The 25,182-nt window shown below is 55.8% G+C and overlaps 1 protein-coding gene across 3 annotated transcripts in view; it reads right to left on the bottom strand.

Annotated features, from left to right (window-relative positions):
- ARHGAP26 (Rho GTPase activating protein 26) overlaps positions 1 to 25,182 on the bottom strand; it is a 104,466-nt gene that overhangs the window by 59,935 nt on the left and 19,349 nt on the right. For all 3 annotated transcript variants that reach the window (XM_071443668.1, XM_071443669.1, XM_071443667.1), the window contains exons 4-11: positions 24,895 to 24,966; positions 23,367 to 23,468; positions 21,180 to 21,290; positions 20,829 to 20,933; positions 20,075 to 20,204; positions 19,724 to 19,824; positions 16,852 to 16,946; positions 7,861 to 7,939 (exon numbers count right to left, since the gene is read on the bottom strand). In XM_071443668.1, coding sequence (XP_071299769.1) covers positions 7,861 to 7,939; positions 16,852 to 16,946; positions 19,724 to 19,824; positions 20,075 to 20,204; positions 20,829 to 20,933; positions 21,180 to 21,290; positions 23,367 to 23,468; positions 24,895 to 24,966 — 795 coding nt within the window. The remainder of the gene's footprint in view (positions 1 to 7,860; positions 7,940 to 16,851; positions 16,947 to 19,723; positions 19,825 to 20,074; positions 20,205 to 20,828; positions 20,934 to 21,179; positions 21,291 to 23,366; positions 23,469 to 24,894; positions 24,967 to 25,182) is intronic.

Genomic DNA, 25,182 nt, shown 5'->3' with positions numbered 1-25,182 from the left:
CCTATACCCTGGGCCCGATCAAAGGACAGAAAAGAAAAATCTATCACAAACGCAGCATCTGGGGGGCTTGAATCCCTTACATGGGTCCTGCTCCTCTGTCTCTCGGAGCTAGCTGAAGGATGGTTCTAATTAAAAGCAAGCCCACATTTTATTACAAGTGCAGGCATTCCCAAGGGCCCCTGGAGCCGAGGCCAGCCGGGCTCCCCGCCAGCCAGCTGGGCTGCTGAGCTCAGCGCAGTTATATAACCCTGTTTGTCACCCAAGGAAACAATCACCTGGGTCAGGATGCGGGAAAATCACCTGGGTCAAACTGCCAGCTTCCCATGGCTCACCCAGAGCCGGGAATGCAGCAGCAGCCACTCTGGGGCCGTGGGGCAGCGAGGGGAGCCGAGCGTGTCAGATGCGAAGCAGCCTCGGAATAACACAGCTAAAGGTCAACTGCTCCAACAAAATGCATTTCTGGAATAACTAAAGCGCCTAAAGTCTCCCAGAGCGGCGTTTCTAAGTGGGCCCAGCGAAGCAGACATGTTGGGATCACCCAAATAACTGATTAAAAGTGAAAACTTGTACTGCTCTAAGCTTCCCCCAAGTTTTCTGGGATGCTTGAGCAACAACTTGCACATCCTCCTCCGGCAGCCCTGCCTGGAGCCCGGCCAGAACACACGCCCTTCCTCCTCCCAACGTCTGCTGACGAACACGGGCTCTCAACACATCAAAACCAGCCTAATTTTAAATGACAGTGTCATCTTTATTTTTAAAATAACTGTAACACAGCCGTGCCTGGCGCTCCTCCTCTCTGAAAGAGGTTTGACACTGCCCGGGCGCTCCGAACAAGGGCGGTGGCTTCGTGCCAGGACTGGCTCAGGCACCACTGCCTGGAGCTTTAAGGACTGGGACATCCCTGAGCTGAGACCCCCTTCAATCCCCCACTTGCACCTGAGCACACTGTGGGGCAGCACAGACCCTGAGCTCCGGGGAAAGCAGCAGAAAGGGGACACAGTCCCATCCCTCCTCTCCCAGAGAGACTTCTCTAAGCCCAGGGTGGCTGCAGAGGTTTCTTGGCAATCCTGGGATGTGGCACAAGGTTCTTCCCTGGACCTGGGAGCCAGTCCAGTGGGGCTTTAAAGGCTCCTGGCGTCCCTCTCCAAAACTGCAGCAGCACATTTATCCCTCTCCAGACAGGACCTGAAATTCCACAACCTCCCTGGGAAACCCTCAGCCCTGCCTGTACCACCCCAGGGGCTGCCAGCACTCCCCACCACCATTTCCACCATCCAACAGACACTGGTGAGAGACAGCATGGGACACATCCACCCTGCCATGGCCTGAGCCTGCAGCCTGCCTGCTCCTGATGCCAATCCTGCTCCTGATCCCAGTCCTGATCCCAATCCTGCTCCTGATCCTACAGAGCCCAGCTCCACACATGGATCTGCCAGGAATGACAAACTGAGGGTGAACACAGAAATAAAATTATCAAAACAACAGAGCTCAAAGACTTTCTTCTGGGGCTGCAGCTGGGAGAAGAAAAACCCCCTGGGTGAGGGAAGGTGGTGGGGCTGCAGCAGGACAGTAAATCACTGCTTAAAACCAAATGTAAGACCCAATAAAGGAGGAAATAATGGAAGAGGCTGGCTTTGTGAGTCACTGTAGCATGAACCATTTACTTTAATTTTTAATTTAAAGTAGGAAACAATACTCTAATAGTCTATTTAAATTGGCAGGGAAATTTCTTCTCCCAACATGGAGCTATTCCCTGAATTTCTGCATGTTTGTTGAATTGCCTGATCAAATAACTCGAAGCAGAGGTGATAAAGAGAGGAAAGCAAAGTGAGTGTGTTCTCTTTGGTCTGTCACTCCAGCTGAGGCTCTGTGCCTCTCTGCTGAGGCTGCCAGCATGGCTGCAGGGTGGACAGCATGTTCCCACCAAACCATGACACGAAATCACTGGATGCAAGCACCCTGCTCCCTGCCCTGAGGCTGGCTCACCTCTCTGGGCCCAGGCTCACAAACAAGTTGCTGCAAGCAGCTGCTCCATCCTGTTCCACATCTGTGCTGCAATCCAGGTTCGATTATCCCCATTGCCCAGGCACCCACAGACCCCACCCACCCTCACCCCCAACCTGAACCCAAACCCAAGAACACACCTGTGCACCAGGACCCACAGCCACATCCCCAGCCCTGAGCCCTGTGAGCTCCTCTCGGGGTTATCAGCAGTGACAGAAGGAGATAAGTGGCTGTCACTGGGTCCCCACCAGAGACAACATCTCCCAAAGGGACAGCAAAACCCAGCTGGTGTCCTGGGACCAGCCAGCCCAGCATCCAGGCAAAGCCAAACTTCCACAGCCAATTTCTGCAGCACAGGCCCCAAGGAAGAGCAAGGAATGCATTACAGACACGGTGAGGTATTCACACCAGAGACAGGAGCTCTGCTCTGCTCCTGGACACCCCGACAGCACAGCTGCAACAAGAGGTCACTAACTTGCCAGAACTGGGTGGGACAGCACTTTTAGGTGTGTAAAAGCAATCCAGAGGGCTCTTTTCTCTTTTAAAAATTATCTATAATGCTTCTCTAAGTATTTTTCTCTGAAACTGCTTCTTAAGCAGAGGACAAACCCCAGCAGCCACAGGGACTCCAGCTGGGCGAGCCGTCAGCCACTGAAGCAGCAGTTGCTGGAACCAGGAATAAAAGCGTGAAGTCAAGGCTTAAGACCTCACTGGCTTAAGTGCTTTAGAAGCAAAATAAAAGCTTACAAACTCCATGTAAAGTTACTGCTATTACAGGCTTAAAGGGTTACCAAACAGGAGAGGGAGAAGGAGGGAGCAGCAGCAAGAGCACATGATCTGAGAATAACACGGAACATGACATGGGCTGTGCTTCTCTGAGGATCCCCTGCTACCACCTTGTCCCCAAAAAGGACAAAGTATTTTTTGGGGCAATAACCTTGATCTGTGGGATGCAAAAAAAGCCAAGCAGGGGCTGCCCTGGGCCAGTTTGGGTCCCAGTGGGACTCACTATCACCACAGCTCCCTGCACTGGAGGGTGGCACCAATGCCCCCAGAGCATGGAGAGACTGAGCTCCAGCTCAGGGCAAGTTCACTGGGTTGTCTGGGCTGGGCAACAGAGTGGAGGCAAAGAGAAGCAGCAAACAATAGAAACTTAGACATAGGAGTGGGCAGAGTGGGGAAAAAATGTTCTGTTCACTAAAGAGAGAGACAGGGAGATGGAGAAGCAGCAACAGGAATGACTCAGGTCATAGAGAACAACAAAAGAAATCTGCTATAAGCAAACAAACCCGGGCAGGATGAAGGCCATGAAAACCTGCAAGACAGAGTACACAAAAAAACATATTTTCCAGAAAGCTGACAAAAACACGTCTGTGGGACTGAGAGCATAATCAAAGCTGAGCATGAAAAGGGCTGTGAGGAAAGGCAGAGCAGAGGCAGGCAGGGAGCAGCCCCTGGGGAAAGCAGAGCAGGGAAGATGGCACTCGCCCACGGGCTCCCCGTGCACAGAGCTCAGGCCACAGACACTGGCTGTGCTCAGAGATGCTCTGGGCAAGGCTTCTTCTACCATCTCTGAGACCTGAGATGGAATGGATTCACAGGATAGAGCAGATCTGCAGCTCCAGTGAGTCCCAGAGCAGTACAAGGGGTTGGGAAGGTGAGCAGTGGGTGCCTGTCCTTCCCCCTGCAGCCACACTGGGACTGAAGTCCTTCAAGCAAATTTATTTTTTGAGTGAGCCAAAATAACAGGAATGCCGAGGTTGAAAGCACTGGAGTGAGTTCAAAGGACAGTGTTTCCACTGGGAAATAAATCTCTCACCATTTTGTATAATTAGACAAGGAAAACTAAAAACTGTTTCAGAAAGAATTCCCAGAAGCAATATCCAAGGAGGAGGTGAGAGGTGTGCGGGGCAGGAATGTGGGGCTGGGCTCTGCTGTCACTGCCACAGGAACACGGGTGGCATCTCCAGCAGCAGGGCTGGAGGAGCTCCAGGACCACCGACAGATGTGCCAGGAGCACTGACAGATGTGCCAGGAGCACTGACAGATGTGCCACCAGGACCACTGACAGATGTGTCACCAGGACCACTGACAGATGTGCCACCAGGAGCACTGGGACAGGGGCAGGGCACGGGGGGCTCCAGAGGCACATCCAGAGTGGCCGTGGCACCCAGCCCGAGTGGAGGAGCCAGCAGACCCTGAGGGGACACACCGCAGGAGAGGGAGGCAGAGAACAGAGGAGGGACACGGGAGGGACACGAGAGGGACACGGCAGGGACACGGCAGGTTTGGGGCTGTGAGTTTGGGAGGTGAGCGCTGTCCCCAGCCCGAGCAGCCCCTCAGCCCCCGGGGCCGGGCTGGGGTCACATCGCTGCCCGGGGTGCGGGTGCGGTGTCGCCCCGGGCACAGGTGCCGAGAGGGGCCGGTCTCAGCTGCCCTCTAGTGGGGAGCGGCCACGGCTCCGGCACGGCTGGGGAAAAGCCCTCCCAGCCCATCATCCCCACCCTGTCCCCAGCCCAGAGCACCGAGTGCCACCTCCAGCCCTTCCTTGGGCACCTCCAGGGACGGGCACTGCAACCCTCCCTGGGCAGTTCCAGTGCCTGAGCCCCCTTTCCATGGGGAAATTCCTGCTGTGCCCACCCTGAGCCTGCCTGGCCCAGCCTGAGGCCGTTCCCTCTGCTCCTGTCCCTGTTCCCTGGGAGCAGATGCCAAATCCCACCTGGCTGTCCCCTCCTGTCAAGAGCTGTGCAGAGCCACAAGGGCCCCCTGAGCCTCTCCTCCTCCTCACTCATTCACCACAACCTTACCTAAACACTTACCTTGCTCTTTGCCACAAGACACAGCCTAATTTGTGCCTCTCCAAAACCCACAGCCCAGCACAGCCACCATCAGCCAACACAGCTTTTATTCCTGACTCAGGTTCCAAGGAACTTTCAGAATCGCTCTGGCCTCCACCACATACATTTGCAAACTGCATCAGCAGAGGAGAAAATCCATAAGAAACTGATCCTGAGTATCTTAACAAAACCAAACACCGCTGCTCCGTCATGGAGTTAGCAGCTTCTCCTGTTTCCAGCCTCTGCAACATGGAAGAAAACCCAAAGTCAACACGGGGGCTTTATCCAAATGAATAACAAGTGGTAAGAGTTAACGGCGTGATGAGGGCTGTCTGGAGCTGCTCTGACTGTGAGACACAGCGTAAATCTTCTCAAGTTGTGACAAATGTCTTGGCTATTGCAGCCACATTCTATGTTTAAATCTCACTAAGATGTAATTTGACATTTGGGTTTACTTTTTTCATTATAATTAAGAAACAAACTCCAGTCCGCGCTAATCTCTCCACAGCCTGAATTTGCTCATGGAATTACCATCCCCGCCGTGCCAATCCTTCCCCACACTCTACAGTCAAATCAAAGGAAAACCAGACATTCTTTCCAGTAGGGTTCTGGTTACAGAAGTGCAGTCAAAGCACAGGATGGATATTTCTAGGAGTCCAAAGGTCAAATCCTCATCTCTTGCTCAAGGAAATCCCTGTGGAATAGGTAACACGAAGATAACGCGCTGCACCCTGGTGTTGTAAGATAAGAACCCAAACAGAACAGCCCACAGCTGCATTTTTGATGGATGGAGGAGGATAACTGAGGACAGGGAGCTGCCTTATGTGTCAACACACTCCACCTTCAGCAGCAAAGTGTCTCTTGGATCCCTTTCCACGGAGGCAGCATTCCCATCGCTCCCACTCCGCACCTGGAAGGGCAGTGTAAGCCATCAGCAGTGAAGTGCCACAAGGTATGGCATCGATGCACAGCCACAGCCCTGCCGTGCTGGATGAGCCAGCTGCCCTCAGCTCAGCTGATGGGCACGATAGGGGAGAGCAGCAGCACGCAGGCGGCACCGCCACCCGCGCGCTTTGGAAGGAGCTCTCATGACCAGATTCTGGAACAGGATAATCCAGGCAGTCCTGTCCTGGTTGCTCCACTGAACCTTTGGCATGCACAGCTCTTTGCAAGCACCCGAGATGTGCGTCTGCACCTCTGCAGAGTGGCTCTGCTCCTGTGCTGCACCCTGGTACCATCAGCAGCTCACACACAGCTGGGTGCCCGCTGTCCTGCAGCTCCCATGGCAGCTGAGTGGCTTTGCCATCCCTGCCACAGCAGCTCCCAGCAGAGGTGGGCAGTGGGAGGCAGGTGAGGAGGCAGGAGGAGCACAAGACTCCATTCAGATGAGGAGCAACAGCGCCCATTTTGTTTCTGAAGAAATGGTGCCACCAGAATCAAAGCAGGGGTTTCTTCAGGAGGGATCAAGACAGCTGGCACCTGCAGCTGGAGAGGCACCCCAGCTGCCCCAGGGGTCAAGAGCCAAGGGTGGAGGAGCAGGCTGGGCCCCTTTTCAACAGGTGACAGAAAAAGGGAGCAGAGGTTGTCACAAAACCAGAGAATCATGGAATGGTTCAAATTGGAAAGGCCCTTAAATCTCATCCAGTTCTACCCTCTGCCCTGTCCAACCTGGATCTGGACCAGGGATGGGGCAAGCACAGCTTCTCTGGGTGGGTGTAAATTGGAACAAGAGAGGTTCAGCCTTGGGGTCAGGAGGCCAGGGAAGCAGCTGGGCTGGAGCCCAGGCAGGCTGTGCCCTCTCCTCCCTCGGATGCTCTCAGCTCCCAACCCGAGCAACCTGCTCTGAGCAGGAGGTTGGACCACAAACCTCCTGAGCTCCCGTCCTACCTGAATTACCTGATGGATCTACAGCTCCAGGCTGGGAGCTGGCTGCAATCCACCACACAATCCTTTCCCTGAAATGCAGGGCAGCACCTCCCACACGCAGCCTCCCGATCTCCCAACTGCTGCACGTTCCAAAAGCGAGCACTTGACCAAGTCCAGCACTCAGAACAGCCTCGTGTGTCCATGCCTCACCTGCCTCCCATGAACATTTCTCCTGACAAACAAGAACCTTTCCATGGATCTGGGGGGGGTCTGCTCAAACCAGGACCAGTGTCTGTGGGAGCAGGCTGTGCTGGGATGGGACACCCTGCTCCCTGCATGGGCTCTGCTCTCACTGACAGCCTGGCTTGAGCCCAGTGTGCAGACACCCACTCCAAAGCCACATGGTCTGTCACAGAACAGCCCAGGCTGCTCTGGCTCTCCACACGGCTTCTCTTCATGTCCCAAAACGCTGCTGGCCACAGGCACAGAGGCCAGAGACTGTCCTGGTTGCTCAGCAGTGCTGTAAGAGCCACAGGAGAGTCACCCCACAAAGCTGGCATGGGCCACACCGTGACCCCAGCACCCCAGAGGGACCTGCTCAGAGCCAGCCAACGCTCTTCAAGCCAGCAGTGAGGTTTGCAAATGCATTCCAAAATAAAAACTAACAACGAGTTTTCTGCAAACCTCCAGAATCCCTTCCAGAGGTGAGGAAGCCTTTGGCACAGCAGGAGCAAACACGGGAACGGGGGCCACACTCCTCCCGCTCACACGAAACGTACAATCCTCCAGCAGACCCAGAAACCGCTGCCAAGGAGCCGCGGGACTCCAAAAGCCCTGGAAATCTACAACGTATTTTCTTCCACTGCTCTTTTTGCCATGTTTTCCTTTCAGCACGGCAGAGCAGCATGTTTGTGCTGGCCAAGCCTACCCTCCTCCTCTCCACCGCACCTCCAAGCAATCCAAGCACGGGAGATACAGTATTACCTCAAATATTTAACCAAGGGATTAAAGGATTCGCTTGGCAGGAGGCAGAAGCTGCCCCACGGTTACAGCTCCCTGCCTGGCTGGCAGGCTCTGCAGGGAGCGCTCTGCCCCGGGCTCCGGGGCTCACCACCATTCCCCCTCTGCTCTGTGCCCCAAAATCGCTGCTCACCGGCTCCCGGCCGTCCATGGCCTCCATCCAGAGCCGCCGGTCCTCCTCCGAGAGCGCCTGCATGGTGATGACACCGGGCCTGCGAGAGAAAGGGGACGCTGTCAGTGAGCACGGGACGGGCAGCCAGCGTGGCAGAGATGAATCTTTCATGAGAGGGAGAGGGAAGGAGGACAAGCTCCTTCCCAGGCAAGTCCCAGCACAAGGAGGACAAAAGCCATGGACATCCCTGCAGGTCCCGGCCAGGGTCAGCAAGGAGCATCTCCAACAACCAGCACACCTTTCCAGTAGTTTTGTGTGAGAGCTGGGTGCCAAATTCCTCCTCTGGCCCTCGGCCAGCCAGCTCACCTGCACTGGGCAGAGCACGTGCATGCAACGGCAGGAGAAGGCAAGGAAGGTAGGCAAGGAAGGTAACCAAGCAAGCGGGAGCCCCACACAGCCCAGCCCGTGTCTCACCAGCACCCCAAGCACCAGGCTCACGGAGGAGACCCTGCTGTGCAAAGTGTTTCACCCCCGAGGTGTCTGTGCCCTCATGGCTGTGCCAGTCCCCTGTCTGTACCTGCTGTGAGACACAGCAGTGGCAGTGACACGACGCTGGCCTGTGCCCCCCTCCAGGAGCAGTGCAGGAGCCCCAGGGTGCTGCTCCTGCCCCCAGCACTGTCACACACACCACAGCCCTGAGCTGCCCTGCCAACCCAGCCTCCAACAAACAGCCCTGGGACTGCTCATTCACTGTAATGAGAGGGGAAAGGACAGGTCCGTGTGCTGCACACATGGCACAGGAGCAGGGCACAGCAGTGGCACTGCCCTTGCCCGAGGGCCAACGCCACCTCCACACTCCTCAGTGGATGCTGTCCTGGACCACCCTTTCCAGCAAGGAGTGAAAGCTCCATTAGCTGCTCTGTGACCAGCAGGGTGAGGATGGGTTTGACAAGACAGAGAGTTTGCACAGCCTCAGGTGTGGGGACACAGAGGGTGGGAGCTGTGACCCCGCACCAGGGGCTGCCATCTCTCTGTGCCCTGCTTGGCTGTGAGCTCCCAGGATTTCCATGCCCACATCCCGGCCCATCCTGCAGCCTGGATCCCAACACGCTCAGCTGGCTAAGCCTGCTCCTCCCCAGCTTTGTGCCTTTGGGCTGGTGTGCATCCCCCCCAGCGCTGCTCCCGGGCTCAGGCAGACAGACAGACAGACAGACAGACCTGTCCGTGTGTCTGTCTGGCACTGTCGCTCCCTCCCTGACTGCTCCCAGGCACAGCAGCCCAGCATCCCTGCAGCAGCACAGTGAGCAGAGTCCCTGGCAACAGGGACACACACACAGGGGGGCTGCTGTGCTCTCTGCCCATGGGGCTTCAAACACTGACCTGTGACAGCACAGAGCCCCTGGTGCTGCTCTTCCCAGCCCAGCAGAGCAGCAGCTCTGCAAGGGCACAGGGAGGGAGGAAAGGGAAGGGGATTAAACCTCAGGAGCTGCCAACCACCTGCAGAGTGCTCACTGAGCACGTAGGCTCTGTTCAGTACTCGACCCCCAAAACCTGATAAAGCCTGGGGAGAGGGGTGATTTCTAACTTGAACTTCCCAAGGGTGGTTCAGCCGGAAAACGTGAGCTGCACCAACACTCTGCAGATACCCTTTGGTCCTTGATAAGAGCCTGTAAGAAAATTAAACTTTAACAGGGGCTCTCAAGAGGTGGGCTTGGCCCCTCTGCTGCTGCTCTGTGGCACGCACAGGCCAGGGACCGAGGATTAACCCTTCTCCTAACTGCACTCCCCATCCAACCAGCCCAGCTCTCAGCAGGCACACGGCAGCTCAGCACTGTCCCACCAGGGGAAGCTGTGCCCAGGTCCAAAAACCAGACATAATGTGCTTGATCTCTGCTAATCCCATTGGTGAGTCAGTCAATACTCACCAGCTTAGTGGTTTGGAAGTTTACTCACTTAGGAGGGAAGAGGAAACCACTTAACCATCGCCTCATCTGAGAGGGAAAACGCTCCACGTCCAACAGCAAACGTCTTCAAAACACTGCACAGAGCTCCTTGTGCAGGTACAGAGTGACTCAAGAGCAGTCCCTGGTACCCGGGGAGCTGCAGTGGCCACTTTAGCCAGGGCTTAGGTCTGACTTTAAGCCAGGCTGCTGCTGAAGGCACAGACAACTCAGTGAGAAAGCCCTGGAAGGGCTCTAGCTCAGCTAGGGACACACGGGAAAGGAAATACTGGCATTTCTATGTCTTTAGCCAGAGAAATAGAACAGAGAAATTTAAGCCCTCCATCCATGGTATGTTGGGCACTGGACTCCCAGCAGAGCATGGTCCCAGAGTGGCAGTGCTGGTATCTGGAGTGCCAGCTTCCCTCAGCACAGGGCAAAGAGGTGATAACAGCAAAATGTTTGTTCTGCCTCTGAGCAGATAACAACTCCTCGGGCTTCACTTCAAAGTCAAACTTCTTTAACAGCATGAGGGGAGGGGCTGTGAAACTGAATCAAACCCAATTTCCATTGCAAATAGCCCTGCATTTCCTCCCCCAGTGTTTATTTGCCAGGGCACCCATTGCATCACTTTCCTGAGCAGAACCATCTTCCTGGCTGTGATAAATTTAAAATGCACCCACACATTACACCTCATTCATTATGGATGTGGCCGAGGCCCACAGGGCTCCATGTGCTCCCAGCCAGGTCGGGTGGCTGGCACTGGATCAGCCTCCTGCCTGCACTGCCAGCAGCTGGAAACACTGCTGGAAACACACAGCTCCATCCTCACCAGAAACACTGCTAGAAACACAGCTCCATCCTCACCAGCACCAGGAAACGCTGCTGGAAACACACAGCTCCATCCTCACCAGAAACACTGCTGGAAACACACAGCTCCATCCTCACCAGGAACACTGCTGGAAACACAGCTCCATCCTCACCAGAAACACTGCTAGAAACACAGCTCCATCCTCACCAGCACCTGGAAACACTGCTGGAAACACAGCTCCATGCTCACCAGAAACACTGCTGGAAACACACAGCTCCATCCATCCTCACCAGGAACACTGCTGGAAACACACAGCTCCATCCTCACCAGAAACACTGCTGGAAACACACAGCTCCATCCTCACCAGCACCAGGAAACACTGCTGGAAACACACAGCTCCATCCTCACCAGAAACACTGCTGGAAACACAGCTCCATCCTCACCAGCCCTGAGGAAACACAGCTGGAAACACACAGCTCCATCCTCACCAGAAACACTGCTGGAAACACACAGCTCCATCCTCACCAGAAACACTGCTGGAAACACACAGCTCCATCCTCACCAGAAACACTGCTGGAAACACACAGCTCCATCCTCACCAGAAACACTGCTGGAAACACAGCTCCATCCATCCTCACCAGCACCAGGAAACACTGCTGGAAACACACAGCTCCATGCTCACCAGGAAACACTGCTGGAAACACACAGCTCCATCCTCACCAGCACCTGGAAACACTGCTGAAAACACACAGCTCCATCCATCCTCACCAGGACACACTGCTGGAAACACACAGCTCCATCCTCACCAGCCCTGAGGTAACACAGCTCCATCCTCACCAGGACACACTGCCTGCACACAGCTCCATCCATCCTCACCAGGACACACTGCCTGCACACAGCTCCATCCTCACCAGGACACACTGCCTGCACACAGCTCCATCCATCCTCACCAGGAATCACTGCCTGCACACAGCTCCATCCATCCTCACCAGGAACACTGCCTGCACACAGCTCCATCCTCGCTGAGCCTCCTCAGGACCAACCCCTCCCACAGCCATGGGGAAACCCTGCTCTGACCTCCCTTCCCAAAAGAGTAGCAAAACTGATCTCTTCTTGTCCCTTCACCCAACAAATGACCCCAGATACTGGGGGTCACTTCTGCAGATAATTATTTACAAAGATAACACACAGCACATACAGGTTTTGCTGTGGGGCAGCTCCTCCCAACACACAGGCTGTACCTGGAGCCAGGTGGAGCCAGCCCACCCCAGCCAGCCCCAGCTGTGCCATCAGGGCAGCAGGACGCCCTCCTGGAACCTGAGCTCTTGTGGCAAACAGACCAAGGAGCTGCTGATTCACTCCCAGGTGCTGCATCCCACATTTCCACCTGCACTCCACATTTCCCACCACGCCCCTCTGCCTTTTTCTGGGACACAGGGAGGGGAAGGGACATTTTGGGATCAGAAGAAATCCATTTATAAACGGAGTGAGTGTAGGAGGGTGAGACTAGAGCAGAACATGGCAAACACTTAATAAGAAAGAATATTTTCAATATGCTACAATCTAAAAATGGAAGATTATTCCATATGAGACCACACAGGAAATTTGAATTTTCTCAATATCTCAGCTTTTGTGACAAATGGCCTGGCCTTAAGGAGCTGTGACTAAGCACACTGAGAAAATGAGAAACTGCAATAGCTTTTCCTTCTTCCAGGAAAACAAACAAATAAGGAAAGCAATAGAAACAGATAAGAACTTCCAACTGCTGTAGCAGCTTATCACAGCGAGACAATCTAAACTGCTGATGAAAACACACAAGAGTGCATTAATAACAGGGGCTGAGCTGGGTGAGTGCACAGAGATGTTCCCAGAGCAGAGCAGCCCTGACAGGAGCCCACAGCCACGGGCCTGGCACCAGCAGCCAGGTGTGACCCCAAAATGCTGGGGAGCAAAGCTGGAATTAAGGGGGAGATTGACCCCAAAAATGCTGGGGAGCCAAAATGTGGCCCCAAAAATGCTGGGGAGCAAAGCTGGAATTAAGGGGGAGATTGACCCCAAAAATGCTGGGGAGGAAAGATGGAATTAAGGGGGAGATTGAGCCCAAAAATGCTGGGAAGCCAAAATGCTGGGAAGCCCAAAATGCTGGGGGAGCAAAGATGGAATTAAGGGGGAGATTGAGCCCGAAAATGCTGGGGAGCAAAGCTGGAATTAAAGGGGAGATTGATCCCAAAAATGCTGGGGAGCCAAAATGTGGCCCCAAAATGCTGGGGAGCAAAGCTGGAATTAAGGGGGAGATTGACCCCAAAAATGCTGGGGAGCAAAGCTGGAATTAAGGGGGAGACTGACCCTGACCTCAGAAAGTCAGGGTGCTCACACAGAGCTCTGAGCACCCCCAGTACAGCACCAGCACCCCCAGTACAGCACCAGCACCCCCAATACAGGCACCAGCACCCCAGTACAGCACCAGCACCCCCCAGTACAGCCACCAGCACCCCAGTACAGCCACCAGCACATCCCACAGGGGTCAGGGCCACCGTGGCCACCAAGGGCAGGGAGCCTCATCCCTGTCTGTGCCAAGCCAGCCCTCGCCCCCTGTGACAGCCCCCGGGCTCTGTCTGAAAGGGGGCTGGAAAGGTGACCCGGCAGAGGCACAGGGACAGCTGCACTCCCTGAGGCTCTGCAGGCACAGGGACAGCACAGCAGGGCTGGGCTCACCTGGCACGGGCAGCAGGGACAGCTCCTGCCGCTGTCAGAGCCCTGCACCCTCAGGTGCATCCCAGAGCAAGGCCAAGAGCCCTCCTGGGATCACCATCTGCTCAGGGCAGCACCTGGCAGGTGCCTGGCAGCCCTCCCAGCCCCATGCCAACCACCCAGCCCCTGTGCCAATTCTCTCAGCAGGAATTTCCCCGTGGAAAGGGGCTCAGGCACTGGAACTGCCCAGGGAGGGTTGGGGTGCCCGTCCCTGCAGGGTCCAGGGAAGGGCTGGAGGTGGCACTCGGTGCTCTGGGCTGGGGACAGGGTGGGGATCAGGCACAGCCTGGACTCAGTAGTGTTGGGGGTCATTCCCCACCTCAGAGGCTCTGGGATTCTGGCTCTAGAGCTCCACTGTGCACCAGGTGTGGTGCCAGTCACCCTGGGGGCACCCACAGGGCAATGGTGGTGGTGCCTGCAGGGTTCCCTGCTCTCCTGACACACCAAACCCTGCATCTGAAGAGCTCCTGCTCCCCAAAAAGCCAGCTGGCACTTTGAAGCAGTTTGCTTCTGGCCCAGAGCAATGACCTACATCATCCTAAATGACAAAGCCTTTGTCATCAGTCAAATGAGATGCTCCTCCTCCTCCCCAGGCTCGTTTTGTAAGACACTGGCTGACATCCCTGCTCACCTTGTTTACAAACCTGATTTAACGTGCAGAGACTACAAACAAGTGTAGTTAATGCAAAAAGAGCATTAGCAGTAAAACACAGTGTCCATCACGCTGGGGGTGTGTTTCAGGCAGACCCTAGAACACCATTTGGGGTTAATTTGGCTGTAACAACACAGTACAATAGTTCTAACTTGCCACATTGAACAGGAGAGCTATTTGTGAATGCCAAGGCCAGGTTGGGTGGGGGTTGGAGCAACCTGGCCTAGTGGAAGGTGTCCCTGCCCATGGCAGGGGGTGGAATGAGATGGGTTTTAAGGTGCAACAGAAACTATTCTGGGATGCTGGGACAAGGAAGCAATGCTGTAATAACAGATCAGGCTCCAGATTTTCAGCTTGGTTGTGCTGAATCATCTTTACAGGAGAAAAACACACTTTTTTTCCCACCTAGGAAGGAACAGCTCTTGGCTGGTGCTATTTAGGGAGTTCCTGCTGAGCTCCAGCCTCCAGCCCGTGCTGTCTGAGCTCCCAAAATGCGGGGCTGACAAAAGTTTCTGTGTTTCTGTGCAGTGTCTGAAGCAAGGCCGAGGCTGCCACCTCCAGGCTGCCTGAGAGCTGTGGGACAGCCCTGGAGCTGACAAGGTGGAGCTGATCTCCTGCACTGACAGCAGGACCTGGGGGTGCCCAGATCTACCCCAGGAACAGGGGGACTGGCTGGGCACAGCACAGCCTCTTTCAGCCACAGCAAAACTTGTTGTTTCCTCTTCCTCTTAATTTTATCCAATATTTTAGACATCTAATGACAAATTCTGATGCCAAGAGAATGCAGAGCTGCCTGTATATTGGGAAAAAACAGCTTTTTCCTTCAGGTGTGTCCTGCCCTCCTGCTCTCTCAGGTAAATCCCTGCAGCAGGAATGTGCACATGAAAGGAGAAATTCCTCAGGTTTCCCCTTCCTGTGCTACTCCACTGCCATGATTTGCATGGAGCATGCAGATTTCTGGAGCAGCTCCTGATCCCATGCCTGGCAGGCTCCAAACATCAAGGGAAGCTTCAGCTGCCTCTGAACACGCTGAAGAAAATTATTGAGGCTCCATTCTCCTTCTCCCGCTTTTTAGTTTGGTTTTCACATTATAAAAAAATATCCTCAGGGCAGAGCAAAAAAAAATTCCCTGTGTCAGCAGAAGCACTGCAGCTTTTTGGAGAAAAGCACAGCTCCAGAGAGTGGGAGGCAGCCCCAGGTTATCTCCTGCCTCAGCCAGCACAGGCAGAGCTCCATCACCCAACCCTCCCTGCCACGGGCTGGCACTGAAACACTGCCCAGGCACAGGCTGGACAGGGAGAGGCACCAGAGGGCATCCCAGCATTATTCAACACCCAGACTTTAATGAACTTGGGTTTTTCTGAGACCTCCAGGGAACTCCTGCAGATGGGAGGACAGCTGGACAGGCACACAGCTGGGAGAACACACAGGGTGCCTTTGGAGCAGTGAACTCCTGCAGAGAGGGAGACCTGGGGCAGTGACAAATTCCTCCTGGAATAGCAGCACCAGCCTGGCTTTCCTGTTTGTGTGTGCAAGCCATGCATGATGCCAGCTGATACGGTAACAGCTCTCACTCCTGGCTGCCAGAGATTGAACCCACACACACCTCTGGTCCAGCTGCTGTGTGATAAGTCACAGCACAAGTGTTTTCCTTCTTCAGGAAAAAGGAATGAAAGTGCCTGGAGGCACGAGCCAGAGTCCATTATCACCATCCACGATGAACCAGTAACAGCCAGCCCAGCAGAAAAGCTGACACTGTTCCAGCACACACCCAGGGCTGGAGGAGGCAGCACATCCCTCCAGAACAGCCACAGAGCACCTTCTCCAGGCTGGCAACCCTCGCCTTGTGTGGCCAGAGGCTGCAGAGGTGCTAAAACACCCTTGAAGTCAGAGAGACTTGAGTCAGAGAGGCTTGTAAACCAAAGCACTGACTCAATCCACGGAGAGCACCTGGCTGGGAAAGGAGTGACTCCATGGATTAATGCTTTCCACTCACTGAGGTGTGACTGACAGAGAGGAACTCGGGAACTGCAGCACAGGGGCAGGAGCACAGAGCGAGCAGGAGCACAGGGGCAGGAGCACAGAGCAGGGGCACAGGAGCACAGGGGCACAGGAGCACAGGGACACAGAGCAGGGGCACAGAGCAGGGGCACAGGAGCACAGCCAGGAGCAGGAGCACAGGGGCACAGGAGCACAGGGACACAGGAGCACAGGGACACAGAGCAGGGGCACAGAGCAGGGGCACAGAGCAGGGGCACAGCCAGGAGCAGGAGCACAGGGACACAGGAGCACAGGGGCACAGGGGCACAGAGCAGGAGCACAGGGGAACAGAGCAGGAGCACAGAGCACAGGGGCACAGGGACACAGAGCATAAGCACAGGGGCACAGAGCAGGGGCACAGAGCAGGGGCACAGAGCAGGGGCACAGGGCACAGGGGCACAGGGCAGGGGCACAGGAGCACAGCCAGGAGCAGGAGCACAGGGACACAGGAGCACAGGGACACAGGAGCACAGGGACACAGGAGCACAGGGACACAGAGCAGGAGCACAGGGGAACAGAGCAGGAGCACAGAGCACAGGGGCACAGGAGCACAGGGACACAGAGCATAAGCACAGGGGCACAGAGCAGGGGCACAGAGCAGGGGCACAGAGCAGGGGCACAGAGCAGGGGCACAGAGCAGGGGCACAGCCAGGAGCAGGAGCACAGGGACACAGGAGCACAGGGGCACAGGGGCACAGAGCAGGAGCACAGGGGCACAGAGCAGGGGCACAGGCGCACAGAGCCAGGACACAGAGCAGGGGCACAGCCCTTCCCTCCCCAGGCCAGCACAGCCCCAGCAGCCTCCTGGCAGCCCTCACCGATCCACAGCCTCCACATCAAAGCAGAACCTCTTCTCAATGGTGTCTGTTTTCCGCCGGGTACAGGATTTCAGGGTGACAGCTTCATCTTCCCCCTGAGAAGAGACAAAATCTCAGCTGAGGCTGAGAACAACCAACAGCCACAGGCCTGTCCCCAGCTGTCAATGAGCAGGTTCAAACCTGGGGGGATCTGGCAACATCACCCTGCTAAGAATATCTGTTTATATCTCTGACAGGAGGACTTGTCTTTTTACCCTTATTTAGTCCAAAACCTTTCATGAGGAGCCTTCCTTTCAGGATGCCCACCATTCAATCTGAGCATAAAGCACCACACAACCCATTCTTCATGTGGGCAGGTACTGCTGGACCACAACTTTTGGGCAAAATCAGCTTTCTTTTCCATTGCTGAACAACACTCCTGCTGGCAGTTTGCACTCCACGCTGCATTTTTGGCAGCACTGTGCACACGAGGACTCCTAACAGGAGCAAACACGTCTTAAAATGTTTATTGTATAACAAAGCAACGACAAAACCATTCTCCCAGCCCGAGAACGCCTCTCTGCATCCAAGCTGTACTGGATTTCCAGAGGACTGAGCAGCAGGATCTGTGAGCACTGCTGTCCTCTGCTGGAGGGAATCCTGCCTCAGCCCCTGCCGGCACAGACACGGCTCCTGCAACTGTGAAATTCCACTGATGACTTCAGAGAAAATGAATTCTGAAGGAGTTCCTGGAGACAGACACTTTTCTGGGCTCTCTCTGCTGCTCCTGATGACACCTTGGCTGACCACCCTGTTCCCTGACATCACCATTTTTCCAGGAAACATATTTAGGATCACTTAGATTGGAAAAGACCTCAAAGATCACAGGGTCTGAAAGTTGCCCAGAACAGCCAAGCCCACCACTAACCCATGTCCTCACGTGCTACAACCACACATCCATTAAATCCCCCCAGGGAGGGTGACTCGCTGGTTCCTATCCATAAACTCCTCCCCAGAGCCACCACCATTCAGCTCCTGGCACCCAAACCCTCCCTGGCACCCAGTCCTGCCCATCCCACCACGATGGCAGCAGTTTTCCTGTGGCCCCAGCCCCTCCTGCTTGCTGCCCATGTTGCAGGCACTGCTGGAGATGCTCTTCTGCTGGGACTCTGAACCTGCCCCAAAACCAGCCCTAACCTGGCTGTCCTCATGTGCCTCCAGGGTTTCTGACCCACCAAGAACTCTCCTGGCCCAGCCAGGGCCCCAGCACAGACCCAGAACACAAAGAGCTCCTGCAGGGCTTGTCCCTGGGCTGTGGCAGTGTCCTGCCCCTGGTGCCCCCCAGCCAGCACAAGGCTGCTCCCACTCTGCCCACTCTGCCCAGAATTCAGGCAATTCCCTGCTCCAGACCCACCAACACCCAGCTCTCAAGCTCAGAGGGGCTGGTGCCACCTGTGCCCCAGGAGTGAGGGGTCTCCTCAAGCAGCACCTCAGCCCCTGCTCCAGCCAGACCCCAGAATCCCCAGCCCCAAGCCCCTGGGCTGATCCATGCCCAGATGTCCATGGTGGTCACCACTGACAGACCCTGGAGCCCAGCCAGAGCTGCCCCAGCACGGGCAGCATTTCATGGCAAGGTGGTGCAAGCCACAGGTGAAGCAGAGCCCTGGACAGGGGCTCAGCACAGCCCTGGACAGGGGCTCAGCACAGCCCTGCACAGGGGCTCAGCACAGCCCTGGACAGGGGCTCCAGCCTGGCCCTGGACAGGGGCTCCAGCCTGGCCCTGGACAGGGGCTCAGCTGCTGCCAGCACAGCCCTGGGTGCTGGGAGAGCCCTGAAATGGGAAGGGACCAGACAAAACACAGTAGAGCCACTGATGATTACAGGGCTGGGATATGTTAATGCTGAGCTATAATGAAGATGCTCCAAGGCAAGAGGAAATTAATTTTAGAAGCTTCCCTGCCCACAGCTGGCTCCCTGTGCCAGCAGGAAGCCGTGTGGGAGCCTGTCCAGCTGCCCCAGGCTCTCCCCAGCAAGGGGATTGTGTTTGCAAACTGTCCCAGCTGGGAACTCTGTGGAGGGGTCTATTGTTCCTGCTGTAGAGAGCAAAGCCAGCCCTAGACACAGCCCTGGGAGCACTGGGACACAGCATGGGCTGGCTCCCCACAGCCCACATCCACTGCTCCCCTGCTCTTCACACCCCCTCAGGGCCAAGGGGAGCTCCAGGCTCTGCTGTGGCTCTGCCCAAAACAAAACAGCTTCACTGGCCAAGTCACAGGATCATCAAAAACTCACTGAATGGTTTGGGCAGAACAGGCACTTAGAGCTCATCCTGTTCCACACTCTCTGCCATGGGCAAGGACACTTCCACTCCACCAGGCTGCTCCAAGCCCCATCCAACCTGGCCTTGGACAAGTCACAGGCATTGGAGAAGGAGCAAAATAATGAACAGGTTCTCTTGTCTGTGCCTGGGAGCAGGAACGAGGGACTGGGGGGCAGGAGCACCCATGGAGCTGGAGCGTGGTGGGTGCACGTGGCTGGCAAAGATCTGTGGGCTCTGGGGGGTTCCTGCCTTTTGCTTCTCAAACCAGGTGCCAAGCCCATTCCCCGTGTGGCAGCCACTCAGCCTGGAATGAATGTGACCCACTTCACTGCCTTTGGGTCACCTTGCCAAGAAGGTGACACAGTTTGAGCCCCGGGAGAGCCTGCAGCCAGCAGTGCCACGTGCTCCCTGGCAGGACACAGCCCTGCTCCCTGCCAGCACCAACTCACCCCTTCCCTCCTGCTCCCAGCCCTCACTCACCCCTTCCCTCCTGCTCCCAGCCCTCACTCACCCCTTCCCTCCTGCTCCCAGCCCTCACTCACCCCTTCCCCCCTGCTCCCAGCCCTCACTCACCCCTTTCCCTCCTGATTTCTGGTCAAAGGGCACCATGGTGATGCGCTTGGATTCCCTCTGGTAGGTGCAGTAATGCTTCACCCAGGAAGTCCCAAAGTGACCTGCAGAGCAAACACAGGGTTCATGCCCAGAGCAGCTCCAGTGCCCTCCCATTAGACCCTGCTGTGTTTGGCCATCATTTCACATGCCAGGCTCCTGTACCTACCAGGTGAGGCACGGGCAGGATTCTCCCTGGCTGCCCCATCCCCACTCACTGGGCAGTCCCTGCTCCCAGGGGCTCTGTGCCTGCTGGATCAGCCTTTGTGCCCCTGTCCTGGCAAACCCTCCCCAGGCTCCCAGCCCGACACCTACGCTTCTCCTGCACGTAGAGATACCCCTCCATGGTGTAGGGGCTGATGTTTTTGTGCTCGTGGGGATTCTCCTTCATCTTCTTCATCAAAGCTTCAACCTCTGACCTTGTTCCTTCAAAGCGGTTTCTTGTCTGCAAATTAAAGCAGGAATGTCTTCCCCAGTGCAGGGACCTGTGCCTGGCTCTGCAGCACATGGGGTGGGGCCCTACAGCCCTGTGGGAAATGGGCTGGGGAGCTCAGGGGCAGCCACAGAGCAGGCTTGCTTCAAGGGCCTGGATTTAAGCTAAAGCAAAAATATTACAAGAATTGGCAAGGCCTTCCAGAACTTTAAGGGGGCTTACAAAAAGAGGGAGAGTGGTTTTTGACATGGGTCAATAGTGATAGGACAAGGGAAACAGACTTAAACTCAAAGAGGAGAGATTTGGATTGGATATTAGGAAAAAATTCCTCCCTGTGAGGGTGGGCAGGCCCTGGCCCAGGGTGCCCAGAGCAGCTGGGGCTGCCCCTGGATCCCAAGGGCAGGTTGGACAGGGCTTGGAGCAGCCTGGGACAGTGGAAGGTGTCCCTGCCATGGCAGGGGTGGAATGAGATGAGCTTTAAGGTCCCTTCCAACCCAAACCACTCTGGGATTCTGTGATTAAAATACACCAGAAGGTGAGGTGGCTCTGCAGACACTGACAGCGATGGGCACAGGGCACAGGGACACCCTGGGCATGGGGACAGCCCAGGAACAGGGACAGCCCAGGCACACTCACATTCTGGATGCTGATTGTCAGCTCTGTCTTGAAGTCACTGAAGTCCTTTGCAAGCTCGTAGCCGTGGTGGTAGAACGTGAAGAGCCCCTGCAGAAAGGCCAGCAGCTGCATTGGGAAAAGGCAAATGGAGATGGTCAGTGGAGACCCAGAGCTGCACCCAGAGGCACCAGTGCCGAGGGGAGGGGGCCCTGCAGCCCCCTGGGATGGAGGGGCTCCCTGGTGGGCCCCCTGAGAGGGGCTGTGGGGTGAGGCTGGACCCCCTGGCCCTGCCCTGCCAGGGCTGCCCATGGCCCCATCTCACCACAGCCCCCCAGTTTTGTGCAGGCTGAGCCCGACTGGGAGCTCACTTACAGGTTCCACAAACTCAAACATCTTCCTCTCCTGGACCTCCTGCACCTTGAAGACATATTCCAGGGAGACCTCGTAGAAGTGCTGCCGAACCAGGTCCACCTGGCTGTCTGCCTGCAGGGGGTGAGGGGAAACAGAGCTCAGGAAAGACCAGAGCACAGCTGGCTCTGATGGGAACATCCCCAAGCACAGCAAACCCTGCTCCAGCCCCCAGGCCCAGCTGGACACATGGCACAGCAGTAAACATAAACCTGATCCACAGGAGCAAGCTCTTCATTCAGCTGAGGAAAACGGGTGTGGTGACTCATGCTCTCACCTCCCCAACAGCTGGGTACAAAACGTGCAGTAGAGGCGAGAAAAATGGAAATCACTGTGAACTCGACAAGAAAAGGCAACTCTCCCTTTTCTGGAAAGCACTGCCCCCCTCGCCAGGGATGCCACATCCACATTTCACAACTCCACAGCGAATCCTCCTTCTAAGGGAACCCCTCCCTCAGGGGGTCTGAGCCACACAAACCACGGACCCTTCCCGGGAACGGGGAACAGGAGCAGCCCCTGAACGGGAGCTGCTTCCAGCGGGCTCCTCCTGCCCTCCCGGCAGCGGCCCGAGCCAGGCCCGGGTGGGAGATGCCACCAGATGGCACCAGATGGCACCAGATGGCACCAGCAGGCAGCGCTGCTCCAGCGCACCTGCACGGGCCGGCATCCCCCACTGATCCCGCACTGATCCCGCACACAGCCCCAGCTGAATCCCACACTGATCCCGTGCTGAATCCCACACACAGCCCCAGCTGAATCCCGCACTGATCCCGCACACAGCCCCAGCTGAATCCCACACTGATCCCGTGCTGAATCCCGCACACAGCCCCAGCTGAATCCCGCACTGATCCCGCACACAGCCCCAGCTGAATCCCAAAATGATCCCATGCTGAATCCCACACACAGCCCAGCTGAATCCCTAACTGATCCCGTGCTCAATCCCGCATTGATCCCACACACATTCCCAACTGAATCCCGAACAGAATCCCAAACAGACCCCCAGCTGAATCCCGCACTGACCCCGCACACATCCCCAGCTGAATCCCAAACTGAATCCCACACTGCATCCCAAACTGAGTCCCACACTGAATCCTGCACACATCCCAAACTGAATCCCAAACTGAGTCCCACACTGCATCCTGCACACATCCCAAACTGAATCCTGTGCTGAATCCCGCACACATCCCACTCTGCATCCCACCTGCACCCCATAAGGCACCTCCAGGCAGCCCCCAGGGCCATGCTCTGTCCAGGACACAGGCTCACAGCTCTGACAGCCACCAGTGGATCCTTCCCTCCCCAGCCAGAATTCCTTCCACTCCCTGCCCCATGTCAGTACCTCAAACACAAACTAAAGCAGAGCTCATTTCAAAGCCACCATTCCCTGGGACACATGGGTGCTGCCCCATGGGAAGTTATTTACAAACCCCAAGGACAAGGCTGGCTTGCAGGCACATCTGCCCAGATGCTGAGCCCTCCTCAGCCCTGATTTGCTGGAAGATGATCACCTGTGCCCCAGGTATTTCTGCTCTGCTGGGCACAGCCCCACCATCTGGGTACAGGAGCCCAGCAGTGCCCCAGTAAGGGACAGGCAGCACAGCAGCACCATGCCAAGGGCAAGGACACACATCCTGCAGGACCGACCCAGCTCTGGGCCAGCACAAGGAATTCCAGACTTGAAAGAAGGGATTGAAAACTCAGCATACTCATCCAGTAGGAGCACTTGTCACCACAGCTAACCACGTCCTGAATCACTGATGGCTCCTAAAGAGTTTAAGGCACTAAGCCTGATCCCTCCTTCCCTGGAGCATAGAGCAGAGCAGCCACTTGCAGAGAAGGAGACCAGACATCCATGATTTGTGCTGGCACATGGGAAGCCTGCAGCAGAACCAGTTCCTTTCTGTTACACTCTTTAATTATAAACCCTCTCTCCTTTTTGATTGCTATCCATTTTGGGATCTCTCTGATTTACTTACCAAGAAAGCTCCATATCCTTTCATTACAGGAAAAGGGGAAAACCCAGCACCCGCAGCCAGAATGAGGGAAAAAATGAGTTTACAGCCAGGAGAACCATTGTTATAAACAGTGTGAGGCATTCAAAAAGCTCTCCACAGTCACAGCCAGACATGGAAACTCAGAGGTTGCTCTCACCTCCTGAAGCTGGGATTCTTTCTTCTTGGAAGACAAGTTCAAGTGCTTTTCTAGGACACCACAGTATTTCTCAGTCTCCTTGTCGTATTTCTTTTTGGCATCCTACAAAACAGGACAAGGAGTGTGACACTAAACACAAGGGTCCCAGAGCAGCTGTGACAGCATCCCTATGGCACTGGGCAGGATGGCAGTGCCAGCTGGGAGCTACCATGAGACAGGACCTGGGGGCAGCAGCTGGAAGCAGGTGAGGCTGCTTTTATCTGCCAGCATCAGCAGCTACAGGAAAGCAGCTTGTGCTGCCAAAACCCAAGGCTTGAGGGAACCCCTCCTCTGTTCCTGGGGCCCAGTGCTTGGTAAAACATCCAGATCCAGGTCCAAAAGCAACAGAAAGTTGCTTTCTAAGCAGAACCTGGTCACAATTCCACATCCCACCCTGCCATCCCTTGCAAGAGCTTCTCCTCTGTGCCACGGGGGACAATGACACAGCACCTCAGCTGTTTGTGGCAGCAGCATTAAGGACACCAACTTCACTTTCCTTTGCAGCCCTGTGCCAGCCTGGCCAGCCCAGTGCCAGGCCCCAGTCCATGGCAGCAGCTGCAGGTAAGCAGGTGTGTTCTGCAGGTAAGCAGGTGTGTGCTGCAGGACCCTCTCTGGGTTTGTGAGCAGGTGTGTTCTTAGGACTCCTCTCTGGGTTTGTAAGCAGGTGTGTGCCACAGGTAAGCAGGTGTGTTCTGCAGGACCCCTCTCTGGGTTTGTGAGCAGGTGTGCTCTGCAGGACTCCTCTCTGTGTTTGTAAGCAGGTGTGCTCTGCAGGACCCCTCCCTGTGTTTGTAAGCAGGTGTGTTCTCAGGACTCCTCTCTGTGTTTGTAAGCAGGTGTGTTCTGCAGGACCCCTCTCTGTTTGTGAGCAGGTGTGTTCTCAGGACTCCTCTCTGTTTGTGAGCAGGTGTGTTCTCAGGACTCCTCTCTGGGTTTGTGAGCAGGTGTGTGCTGCAGGACTCCTCTCTGGGTTTGTTTCCAGCTGCTCTGGGCACTGCTGCCATGCAAACACAGCCCTGGGAGCTGGCATGAGCTGCTTGCAGGCAGCAGCAGGTTGTTATAACAACAGGGAAGCCACAGACAGTGGTTTTCATTTCAGAACAAAGGCAGGAAAGAAAGAGGGGGGGCCAGGCTGTCTCATGGCCGCCCTCAGCCACACCGGCGCTTCCCTGTCCTGCCAGGAGCCTCTGAGCTCCCCTGCAGCCCCCAGCCATGCCTTGGGGTGGGCAGTGCAGCCTGGGGGACTCAGGAAAATGCGAGCCCCTCCAAAAAATCCTAATTCTTCCTTGGAGTAAGGAAAAAAGTTCACTTTGGTTGGCATGAAGATTTTGCCCTTGGCAGTTACTTGGCTGTGGGTGAACTCGGAACACTGAGGCGCTTCCCAGGAGCCAGGTCAGGCCGTGTCCATCCCAGGGCAGCACACTGCCTCCTGCCATGCCCGAGCCCACCCTGCAGAGTGCCAGCTCCTGGCCAGCTCTGCCTGGGTTACCTTGGCAGCCCCGATCTGCTCCTTGCGGAACTTCTCCAGCGGCGTGATCAGCACCTCGCTGGCGTTCTCGATCTGGGGGCAAAGACAGGCACAGCTCAGCTGTGCTGCTCCACAGCCTCTTCCACGGGAACCTCCCACAGCCCCAGACACCCCCAGGCTTCACCCCTCTGTCTCTGCACACCTGTGGCCCCCCAGCACCAGCACCAGCCGCTCTCCAACAGCAAGATTCCATTCCTGATGCTTTCCAAGTGTTTCCCCACCAAGCCCATCCTCTCCTTCCTCTGCCCT

The sequence above is a fragment of the Agelaius tricolor genome, unplaced genomic scaffold (genome assembly GCF_023055355.1).
Source record: "Agelaius tricolor isolate 1412-34295 unplaced genomic scaffold, bAgeTri1.0.p SCAF_18, whole genome shotgun sequence".
Classification (NCBI taxonomy): Eukaryota; Metazoa; Chordata; class Aves; order Passeriformes; family Icteridae; genus Agelaius; species Agelaius tricolor.
This window is presented reverse-complemented; position numbering and strand designations above follow the sequence as displayed.